Source organism: Pyxicephalus adspersus, chromosome 7 (assembly GCF_032062135.1).
Source record: "Pyxicephalus adspersus chromosome 7, UCB_Pads_2.0, whole genome shotgun sequence".
NCBI lineage: Eukaryota > Metazoa > Chordata > Amphibia > Anura > Pyxicephalidae > Pyxicephalus > Pyxicephalus adspersus.
This window is the reverse complement of record NC_092864.1, coordinates 75,155,969-75,168,550: the sequence shown is the minus strand read 5'-3', so window position 1 is coordinate 75,168,550 and position 12,582 is coordinate 75,155,969. Positions and strand designations below refer to the sequence as shown.

Here is a 12,582-nt window from a genome sequence, read left to right as displayed (position 1 = left end):
TTTATTATGGCAAACAAATGTTGTTCAGCTTCTTTTACACTTGCAATTGAAGCGTAAACACCAAACAGAGCCACTTAATCCTTCTCAACTGCAAGCTGAAACCCTTTTGTGATGAGACCATACAGAGCGATGAACCCCAATCTCAGCCACTGAGGTTTGCGACCATTTAAGAGTTTAATACAAGTCTCTTGGTGGCCCTTCCCCAACAAACAGTCTTGTGTGATCACTTTTTGGTGGACAGTCTGTTCTTGTAAAATCTCTAACATTTTCTTATTTTGTTAAACTTCCATGGTACTGCTCCACCCCCACCATCAATAACAGGACTATGGCATATTCTAAAACATAAACCTTTCCATATTTTTTAATTTCCTATTTATGTAGACTAAGGGAAACCCCTGGGTTATTTCTGTGCAATTGATGGAGCTTATGGCTGGTTCCTGAAGACATCACAGCATGCTGCCTCCGTATTCCTTTCAGGAGCCCTCTGCTTTTATGCGAGATGAGTGCAGATTCTTTGCAGGAGTTACAGAAATGCACACATGAAAGCACCATGGTGGCTGGGAAGGCGGGGAGGGGTTCTAAGACTAAATTTGCACAATGACTGCCCTAAGCAATCCTCCATGACTGAAAGACCTCAAAACCAAAGTAAAGCATAACCTGCTCAAGAACTGGTCATAGTCACAACATATAGTCACAACATACAGTCACAAAACAGAGCCTACAGATGAACTGGGTAATGCATTCCCAAGTTATACAGAAATTGCTCTTTTAAAAGGGAAACATACAAACAATACACAGATGTACCACCAGTTTGACTTTAGTATTTTCTGACAACCCTCAACCCCCTATTATCCTGGTAAGAAAAGGTGAAAAAAATAACCCCACACATATTTCGTGCCAACACAGTGAATGAACAAACCTTTTCCAAGCAGGCTTCACAAAGGGAAGAACCTTTGAGAAACATAGAAGGTGTAGAGTTTAGATGAAGAGAACCCATGCAAAAATGTGATAAGATTTCAGACTGTGCAAGATGTTCCTTTAACTTTTGTGCAGCACCATTAGTGAAGTCCGCGTAGGGGTAGTATCCAGAAGTGTTAAGAGCAGAGACTTGAAGTTTATAAAGATCATTGTGAAGCGGATTCAAATGGACATTGGTGAAGCATGTACTCGGGTGAGAAGGATGAAACTGGCAGGGAGACAGGCGCTTTTCCATACACACATTCGAACAACTGGCTGGATGGCTGCTATAGCTGCCTGTAGCAGCAATTTTCTTAAAGGGGCTTTCAGGAGCAAAGGGCAGCCCTGGGGATACCTGACATGTAATTGTGCCATTTTTCTCCAGAATAGAATTAGGCCGAATGCACCCACTCCTATTGAAGTGAACATCTGATGTGCAGGATGTGCTATTAGAACAAAGTGCACAGCAGCTTACTTTGGGATTACTTTGAAGCTGGATTTGCTTTACAGAAGGAGGTTGAATTTTGGAAAGTGGAAAGAGATTTGAGCAAGGTTGAAGTGGGGGTGCAGGAGGGGGTGGAACATCCTTTAGTTCCATTGCAGGTCTGTCCTTGTAAGCAGTCTAGGAGAAAGAAAAAAAAAGTAAAAAGTTAAATCACATCTTTACAAACAGTTGACATAGACCTTCGCTTCAGCACAAAATAATTCATAACTTCAGAAGGTTGGATTAGGCATTCCTACATGACCTATGTTTGCCAAAATATACAAGCATGCCATTTGTAAAGAGAAGGAGGTCAGTAGGGGGCCCAGTGCAAAATTAATTATGTGGAGGTGAAGTGTTTTGTAGGAATATGAATTTGTTTACAGAATGCCACATGAAAAAAAAAATAAACTCTGCAAAGAAAGGTATTTTATTTAAAGATGCCCCAGATCTATGCTTAATAGCAACTGCAAAATGTTTGCGTCATCCTATTTGTGTTTAGAAGGGTGATCTAGAATTACAAATATTGGTTGTTACCAAGCATTTTCTGGAAAATTACAATACATTTAGTGACTTTTGAATTCAAAAGGACATTGTATAAGTGAAATGATTTCTCAACCAAACCCCCCACGCTCTGTAGTTCGCAATTTTGCTTTCAGCAATCAAGTTACTTGATTTGGACAGAAAAATTCTCATACAAATGATGTGAAAATCAATGTGAATTTGATTGCACAAATTTGTTGTTTAATGAACACTTACTTGTTTTTCTCCTGAAATGGGTAATTCTTGTTTAACAGTTGAAAAACAATTTGAGATTTTCCACAGCCAGGGCTCAGCATTTTTGTCTTGCTGCTGAAGCCAACCAACAGTCTTCATGCACAGGTTTGCTTTCTCTTTCACTTCCATCATATAGCCAGATACAGCACTTGAGCATCCTACAGCACCACTTTTCTTTCATTATTCCTTCCTGGTAGGGTAGTAGAAAAAAAAAAAAAAAAATCATATCCAATAAGTCAAAATGTAGAGCAGACGCTAAAACCATCCTTCATCAATAAAGAAGGCATTTTAGTTAAGTGATAAGGGGCTAGTGTATATGACTGCAATAACAGGAAGTAGAGGCCTTAAAGATGGTACAGACTTTCTAGAGCAGCGGTCAACAACCAATGGTCCGTGGGAAAATTTGGTGGTCCACAGAAAAATTTGGACATTATTATTAGACAAAAAATTGCAAAACAAAATATTCTAATAAATTATATTCTGACCTTTACATTGCACTAAATTCATAAACCATACAAGAGACTGAAAAACAAGGGAGGCGCAGCGTGGCGTCAGTGTAGTATTAAGCTGTATGAGGCAATCATTGCCCAGCCGTACGCTACAGTATTGTTTCCACCATTACAACAGTCACCCCGCTCCGCCAATACCGATTCTCATCCAATTGTTTTATTTTGTATTTTCTTTACCTGTATTTTTGAATGACATTAAATAGTTTGTCTTTGATAACTATCATTTCTTGTTTGGTCTTAAGCTGCATACACACGTGCTATTATAGTCATTGGAAAGGATTTTTCACGATCCTTTCCAACGACTAAGGACTGCACGATGCGTGAGCGAGCTCTGTACATACAGCATCGTTCTGCTCGAAGCAGAGGGGAGGGGGAGAAGGACGGAGCGGCCCCCCACTGCAGTCTCCCCCTTCCATTGCTTTAGGATCGTTCGTCATCCATGGATCCACCAGGACAGTCATTCGGAGGATGGGCGCTGTACACACGCCAGATTCTCATCAGATGTTGGCCCTGAGCCAATTATCGGTCAAGAACCATTGGACGTGTGTACATAGCTTTAGAATCAAATGAAATAAACCCATAATGAGCGAGAAACAGCAAACAAATATGTTGCATTCCTTTGATATTAACATTATCGTTAGCTGCATTATCTTTGTAACAATAGTAATATTTCACTTAACCTGTGAGCTGATCAAAGAATCAGAGCCTCAACAGTCCTTGTCAGGCACCATTAGGAAAATCATTATTTTACCAGTGTATTTATCATTAAAAATTAATAAATGGCCCACAGGATTTAAAATTATGAATTTAGTGGTCTGTGAGGTCCAAAAGGTTGGCAACTGCTGTTCTACAGCGAAGATCCATTAACAGTAGGAGTACTGTGAATAGGCAATAGTCTGATACTTACACAGGGGAAAAAAAAAAAAAAGACGGACACTAGATCCGCTCTCAAAAGTTGCAGACACACAAGGATTACTCAGTGGCATTGAACATTTCATACACACGTGTTATAATGTGAATACGAGCTCATTCTCTGTACAGTAGACTGCAGCTAAACACACTTTACACTAGTTCAATGTTAAACAATGTTTAGTTTTTTGGGATATTAGGGGGTGCTGACAAACCATTCAAAATAAAAAGCCTATAGCGTTAACTGAAATTAAGAAGTTATGCAACACTCAATATATGAGCATTACCACTGCAACAAAACACCTTAGTGTGACCAAATCACAAGAATCACAACAAATTCATATGTGACAGACCTATATGAAAATATATAAACTGAATGAAAATTCAATAATGCAACCAGGGTTACAAATTAAATAGTCAAACTCCAGGCAACACAACATACTAGCCATACAATAAAGAACTAAACCACACCAACAGGAGCCAGGGCTTTACTTTTCCCATCTACTGCAATACACACACATGGATAAGGGCTGCCAAGGCTTTCATTAAACCATACCTAAGATGTTCTGATTTAAGATAAAACACTACTGATGAGAGGCAGGTGAGGGAGTGGTGTGTGGAAAGCCCAGGAAAAAGCCTCCAGGGAGAACAAGGCACATGGTTGCAGATCAAATGCTGTAGGCACATAGACTTTACCAGCACAATTTGTGGAAGTTCAAACTGAGCATTAGAAAATGGATGGAAAGTGACTAACTGAGCACGGCATGTTTGAGCATGGGATGGGGAAAAATAAAAACGTGGTTGACAGATGGAAAAGACCAGCAGCAAGAGACCACCGGGTGCTACTAGCCACAGCTTTAAAGAAGTCCTTGAGACTACAACTCCAAAAGGCTCACCAAAAATGAACAAGCGTTACCTAACTGTTATTTCTACTACAAGGTTCATGTAGTATGGTCAGAATTTGGTATCATCAAGAAAGCATGGATCCATCCTGCCTGATAGCAACAGTTATACGGGTGGTGGGGTTCTTGGCACACTCACCACCCCTTAGTACCAACTGAGCATTATTGAATCCCAGTCTAGGATTGTTGCTGATCATGTCCATTCCCTTATGACTGCAGTGTACCCATCTTCTGTTGGCTACCCTCAGCAGGAAAGGGACCAGGACATAAAACGCACGTCACTTCAACTGGTTTCATAAACATACATTTTCACAACATGTATTTCCTATATTTGAATGACCTTCACATTCACCACATCTCAAAGGTGCTCTGTTGGATTTAGAATTGGTGAATTGGAGAGGTATTTTCTCACCATCGACCTATCTCTAATCTTATAGGGCAGGGGTGCCCACACTTTTTTGGCTTGTGAGCTTGAAAGACAGGGCTCGGCGATCTGGCTTTGCAATCTACCAGTAGAACCACCTGTTTGGCACCCCTGTTTTAGGGAGTTCTATAAACAATTCCAACTAACTTTTTTCACCATGTGAATGAGGATTGGCAGAAAATTCAGTAACATTATTAAAGAAAGGAAAATGAAGGAGAAGAGTTTTTCCCTTGTAATCAGTGATTGATTCATCAGTGGGTGATGTTCTACAAGTCTAAATATTTGGCAGTGCCTGATCCACTCTTCACAGAGGATTCTTGTCAGACTGGGCCTTGGCAGTATCGGGTCAGCCATTACAATCTGCTGTTGGCAAGAATAATTTATTAGAGATACAATATAAAAAGACCTCTGTACAGTGTGGCAAAACAAACCTTAAAGTTACCTTAAAATTGTAAAAGTGGGGGGGTACACACAAAATAACAAAATATACTTCCCTTGAAGAAAATAGAGCAAATGACTCCAGATCCTCATGCAGCCTTTACTTCCCAGCTGCCTTCTGGCTGGCCACATGCTACTTAGAAGCAGTTCTAAAACTCATTACTAAGCTGTATTTCTCTACCTATGTCATTCTTGAAGACATCAGAAGAGATGACACTGCTGTGCCGAAATAAGTCACTAACCTAGAAGGACGTTGTATGGTCGTGCCTACATTGTTAAAATGCCTTCTAATTGTGGTCTGGAAAGCCTAGGAGACTAGTTGCCACAGCAAGATCTAACAATAACACACAAGGGCTCAGATACCCCAAGAGGGAAGTGCTCCCTGTTCTACAGAAAGAGCCCACAACTAGCAATACTAATTTGGTGGGGACAGTCGCACCTGTATAGCAAGGAGGCTCCAAGGTCTCAATATTGTTGACTATAGATACAGGGATACAGGGTTGTCCACCCTTTTATGTAAATTGAAAATTCTGAGTTTAGGTACTCTTTATGATGTATGCATTAAAATTATTTAATATCATAAAATACATTTGGACAAAAAAAAAAAATGAACATGGTTGTTCAATAATGCATTGTGTTGAACTTTTCACACTGACAAACCCCCCGACCCAATTCTGGATCGCCTATGCGATTGAGAATGAATGGGACCGCAAAGCCTCCCGGAATACCTAAGTCATGCATCCAAGGAGGCTGTTGGGTGCTCCTTCTGCGCATGCCCAAGGTGAAAAGAAAAACCATTTGCTGATCTCACGCATCGCCAGGTTTTTTTTTCCCCATCCTATGTCACCTGATCCCGCCTCTGGGTGGGGTGACGTAGGATGAAGGACCCGGGTGAAGAGGCGAAGATGGCGCCTGGCGCGCTGCCTCTGGGAAGACACGGGGCCCGATGCAAGACACCCCTGGATAGATCAGACTGCCCTGCAGGATTAAAGAGAAGTGAATTTTTTTTTTTTTTTTTTTTTTTTTTTTTTTTTTTTACACACTTTTCAGTTCAGTTCCTCTTTAAAGTGGAAGTAAACTAAAAACAAAAGCTGTGCATGCTTGAGATTGGCATTTCTTTTCCCTTAGAGATAAAACGCCCCTTCTGCACATGTCCGAGGACATCCTTGTGCTGAATCCACTTAATAAAACTTAAATATATACATAATAACAGTTACGACACGTTAAAACTAAGTTTAATATGTGCAAGAGGCAGGCTTTCTATTGCAGGAATGGCTATGTCAGTTCAGCAATAAACAATATACTATACACACTTCATTGTATAGCAGGCTGTCAGGAATGACACCTATGTGGTGACATATTACTCCAAGCTAACCACCAAAGCTACCAAGGATCTGTGGGAGTTCATTGATATTGATTCCCAGCACTCAGGTATGCTGGCATTGTACACTTCATACACACCTTAGCATACATTATAAGGATTGGGAACAGCCAGGTAAGTTTGTTTTATAATCCAAGAGAGATCACCTGTCTCTCCTGCAATAAACAACCAGTCTGATTGTTTTCTTTCTTTTAAAGTGTACCTAAACTCAAAATGTTAGACAACTCTTCTAAATAAATTTTTTTTTTTTACAACACGTTTTTTATTTAAATTAACGGGAGCGCAGAGCATCCTTGGACAGCTACATTACGCATGCTGGGCAGCTCTGGCTGCTCCATGTGCGCATGTCCTGATCTCAAGCATGCGCAGAAGGGACATCTTTTCCCCCAGAAGGAAAGAGATGGCGATCTCACACATGCGCAGACTTTTTTTGCCCTCCTTCACAGCGCCTATGTCACCTGCGCAGTACGACATCAGGTGACGGAGCAAGAAGACCAGAAGAGAAGGCAGAAGATGGCAGCGCCCTGCGTTTCTTCTGCCCCGGGACAAGGAGGAATCCCAGGACATGGGACCGGAACGTATGAAGGACCAGCGCCATGGAGAATTCTTTGGGAATAAATGTGCGATTTGTTTGTTTTTAGTTCCATGTTAAGCTGAGCCCTGATTTATCTGCAAGGAAGTAACTATAGCAATGGTGAGGAGTACAGATATTACTTACATGGAGCTGAGGTAATGCTGAGCTCTAAAATATAACAGTATCGAACCCTGCCTGCTTTATAAAGGCCCAGAGAACAAACAAGGGGATAAGAAGGCGACTGACATTCACACAGAGAGCTGGCCGCCAGGAAAACAAAGCACTGAGGACAATAACACAGAACTATCACTGCCTATACCGGCGGCAGGACACCGGAGCCATACATGTTTATATCTCCTATCCTCCACCACTACAAATCCTCAGAGCCTGTCTCACCTGGCCCCCTCCTTCCTCTCTGCTCCTCTCACATCTTCCTTCTTTGTGATTGCTCACACACTCTTCCGCCTTGATGCGACGTCCACTCCTTTCTTCCTTTACGCAGCACGCATTAATGACGTCAGACCCCACCCACTACGTTACTGAGCCTCCACTGACCAATGAGGAGAAAGTAAAAAAGGCGGGGTTTCTAGTCATAAACATTTTGTGTGACGTTTGTTGTTGTTGTTGTTGTTTGCTTTGTTCTGTGTGTGTATCTGTGTGTGTCTGTGTGTATTTGTCTGTGTATCTATCTTTGTGTGTGTGTGTAGCAGAGGAGTGTTAGCATTTCAGTATTGAGTCAGCCGAGCTGGAAATGTTTCATTTCCTTGTTACAGCCGTCCGCGGCCTCGGTTCTGTTTGTTGTGCTTAGTCATCTTTCTTTTCTGTCACGTGAACTTATATGTCATTTTCACCTATTAGACTATGGTAGCCCCTTTAGATTGTGAGATCCTCTAAGGCGGTGGTGTCCAACCTTTTTTTATCTGAAGGCCACTGTTTTAACATTGGGATAAAACTCACAGGACACAATGCAAACAAACATTTAAGATAAATGTCTATAACTAGAATAGTTTTAATTTAAAATTAAATTGAAATGTTTCATGTTACTGTAATGTACAGCGCCATATAAAAGAACTGACAAATCAGGAATTTCTGCACTCACCATGTGACGCTCATTTTATTAATGAAAGATACAAAGCTAAATCTATCATACAGTGCGGGCCGCTCATATATTGCTCCCCGCTCACCATTCCTTTATCATAGAGCAGAAACTACACCATACAATGCGTCCTGTCAGTTATAGGGGGGTGCTAACCTTCTTTGTACCCCAAAATCTCTGCTATGGATACTTCCAGAGAAATGTAATTCATGTGATAGCCAAGGGGTACATGTTCCTACTATTACGTCTTCAGGTCCCTTTATCACCCGGTTTCTGAGAAAGTAGGGTTCACAGAAAGTAAATGTAATAGGCACCCCAGCCGCTTAGTCCATCACACCACAGCGTCCACAGATTTGACTCCAGGTGGCAGTGAGCGGTACTTAGCGTCTCCCCTATACAGGGTTCTATGGGATGAGGAAGGGGTAACCGCAACTCCCCTCAGGCACGTTGTCTTGGTGTCACCTTTGACTCGGCCCTCTCATTTACCCCCCATATTCAGAACATTTCCAGTTCCTGTCACTTTCACCTACGCAACATCTCCAAAATCCGCCCCTACCTGTACCCAGAGACCACCAAACTCCTTGTACATGCTCTTATCATCTCTCGTCTGGACTACTGTAACCTCCTCCTCTCTGGTATTCCACTAACCCGACTCTCTCCTCTACAATCTATTATGTATGCTGCAGCCAGACTCATCCATCCTTCCCTCCGCTCCTCTTCTGCTGCATCTCTTTGTAGTTCTCTCCATTGGCTTCCATTTCACCTTAGAATCAAATTCAAGCTCCTGTGCTTGGCCTTCAAATCCCTACACAGTTATTGTCCCACTTACATTTCTGACTTGGTAAAAAAAATACTCCCCCAGCCGCTCTCTCTGCTCCTCCAATGACCTAGTAATGACTTCCTCACTCATAACCTCATCACATGCACGGATACAAGACTTCTCTAGAGCTGCCCCAACTCTCTTGAATGGTCTTCCTCGTCCTATTTGGCTTACTCCTACTTTCTGCTCATTTAAAGGAGCGCTCAAAACCCATTTTTTCAAACTTGCCTACCCATCTTCTTCTGTCTTTTGAAACCTTCACTACTTCCCACCACTACATATCTCCCATACTATTGTGTGTGAAATTCCCCCACCTACTAGATTGTAAGCTCTTCGGGGCAGGGTCCTCTCCTCCTATATCACTGTCTGTATTAGTCATCTGCAAACCCTATTTAATGTACAGCGCTGCGTAATATGTTGGCACTATATAAATCCGGTTTAATAATAATAACTTCACCACCAGTTTAAGGCTACATATACACATGCAATATTTATTGTTCGAAAACGAATGATTACCGACCGAGTCACAAATATTTTAACAATCCTATAGGGATTATATGCTTGTGATCCCGTATCTGGCAAATTGTTTTGTTTTGAGGGTTTGGTTTAGTTAAGTGGCAGCTCACATGGTCCCCTATGCACTCTGAAAATTTCACATTTCTTTGACAATTGGTAAAGGAGATATAAAGGTTTATACATGGGGGTAAAGACAGCTGCATGGACACAGACACAGCTCTCATGCTGCTGCTGGGATTATCTCACAGTACAAGGTGGGCGGGGAGCAGACACAGCTGATTGCCAGGTCTATAGTACACACCTACTTGCAGGGAGCTCACACTGAGCATGCTCAGGAAGCTTCCTCTCCTGGTAGCACAATCTGATAGAGAAAAACAAGAGATGCATGTGCCCCATCCCCCCGCAAGACAACAAGCGGAGAGGAGCAGATTTGTCAGCTCCGCGGGCCATAGGTTGGGCACCCTTGCTCTAAGGCTTAGTCAATATAGACTGTTTCCCTGTTTAACCTGAGCTTTTCCAAGTCCATATCTGAAATTCCCATGCCTTCCAATGGGCTAATCTACACCAGGGTGTTTCCTTGAGTCAGGTTTTTGAGCATTATAGATAAAATGTCTGTGTAGACTAAGCCTTAGTGATTTAAAGTAGAAGTAATCTAAGAAAAATCTGTACACAGGCATGTAATTTATTGCATGGGTGTCCCTTCTGTCTATTAGCCATGTTTTGCTAAATATATACCAAGCTGCATGAGTATGATCCAGGCATAGCTGACTGCTGGGTTATTTCATCCTGGACCAGCCAATTAAGTTCTCTGAAGACCCAAATCCAGAAAAGCACTGGGTGAAGATATTGGTTTTGAAGATGGAGTAAGTTGAGGCTAGTTAAGTTTTGGAGCAGAGGTAGGCAAACTCCGGCCTTTAGGCCAGATATGGCCTAGCTAGTATTCCAGTCCGGCCTAAGGTTCCCTAGTTATTTATCATTGGATCCGGCCTATTTGAATTGCAAGTTCCCGCGATATCAGCGAATTCCTGCAGAGTAACCCCAATTACTATGCCTAAAGAGCAGAAGCAACACGCAGCTACCAGTCTCTGGGAGGTTGAGATCACCTCGAACGTCGTGTCTTCAACCCCCGAATGGACTGACAAATTATTCTTCCTCCAACATGGCAACAAAGCTCTGTGTTTAGAGTGCAAGGACACCGACAGCACGTTCAAGTGGTCAAATTTCATGGGGCATTTCAATGCAAAGCATTTACGGAGACTACACCGCGAATGAGCGGAAGACTGAGGCTGCTCGCTTGCAGTCATGGTTGTAAAAAAACTTTCCTTGGACACCTTGTTTCTTCTGGCCTAGTACATTAAAATAACCCCCTTTGCTATGTACATACATGTGCAGCTCAGTAATCAAATTCACATGCACATGCTCCCATAACTAATTAAGACAGCCAAAGCTCTCAAACCCAGAAGAAAAGTAAAAGGTAGATACAAATTTACGCTGCATTACTAAACATGGTGCATACACCCGTTTTGGTACAATATGTAGCCCATTTGAAATAAATTGCAACACATGTTAACACATCACAACAATGTGAACACAGAATGAAAATAGAAATAAAATCTGAGTACGAGTGTGGGCACGAGTGTGTGCACTTACAGTAGACTTGTACATAATGGTACAGCCCCTACAGGGCTGGATTTGTACTTTTTTCCCTTAGGAGAGCTAGCTGGTGCCTGATAGGAGAATATGGGGGAGTGACCATGATAATAGTTTGAGATTTTGAGATAGGAGTAAAAATGCTGCCCCTAGTGGCAATGGTACCCTAGGCCATGGCTTAGGTGGCCTTGTGGGAAATCCAGCCCTGATGCCCTTCCCTAGTTCTGGCATCAAGGCTTGCATTGTCTCCTCTGTCTTCTGCTGCCCTCTTCTCCAGGGCTAAGGTAAGAAGACTTGGACCTTTTTTAAAACTCATCTCCAGGCAAATGGTAATCCCCAAGCACCACCAAAAGCCCCCTCTGCTACCTGGTTCTCTAGTCCCTGGTCCTTTCTCCCAGGAGGTGGGGTCCTTCTTAAATGTATCCCTATTAGCTGCCCCCAAGGGGACATACTGTTTGGATGCTCAAAAGAGGGAGAGACTACTCACTACAATGTACTGTTGCAGAACTGGGAATAGTATCATGCCTCTAGACAGTAAGGGACACATTACGGGGGGGGCTTACAAAATTTGGGGCACACAGTAGAGGAAACTGGGGAGTTTATACACATTTAATGGGTCATGTGGTGCTCACAATTACATAATATTTTAGAATGATTCAGGTATTTGTCCATTTGTAGAAAGTGAAGGGGTGGTGCTGCTGTTCTTTGCACCCTGGATATGCCTCTGTTCCTTCTTTGGGTATCCATTATCAGTAACAGCGTAATGTGAGCACCATTTTTATACAAAAAAAAGGTTGAAATGTCTACCTACAATAAGGCATGTCCCCATGGCTTAACAACTTGCAGGGAAGGTTAAAGCAGAACTAAAGTTACACTTTTACAAATGTCTGATCAGGCAGGTCATTGCTGCAGAAAGGGACAGGCAATTTTATGCATTCGGACCATAAGACGCACCCTGATTTTCCCCCCACTTTAGGGGGAAAAAAAGTGCGTCTTATGGTCCGAAAAATACGGTATGTCTTATTTCAACCTGATTTACTATGTAGCTATGTAACCTGCCTGATTGTTCTGGGTTTCTGGCATCAAAGCTGAGCTGCAAATGTGCACCTGCAAATGTGCATGTCTTCTAATAAAGAGTTTCATTTCAA

General features: G+C 42.2%; 1 protein-coding gene across 1 annotated transcript in view; it reads right to left on the bottom strand.

Annotated features, from left to right (window-relative positions):
* Window positions 1–7,844, bottom strand: part of MARF1 (meiosis regulator and mRNA stability factor 1) — a gene marked incomplete in the record, with an annotated part of 39,799 nt that extends 31,955 nt beyond the window's left edge. Inside the window, 3 exon segments of the mRNA XM_072418983.1 lie at window positions 920–1,579; window positions 2,198–2,405; window positions 7,749–7,844. Of these exon segments, the coding sequence (XP_072275084.1) occupies window positions 920–1,579; window positions 2,198–2,347 (810 nt within the window).
* Window positions 7,845–12,582: the final 4,738 nt, after the last annotated feature.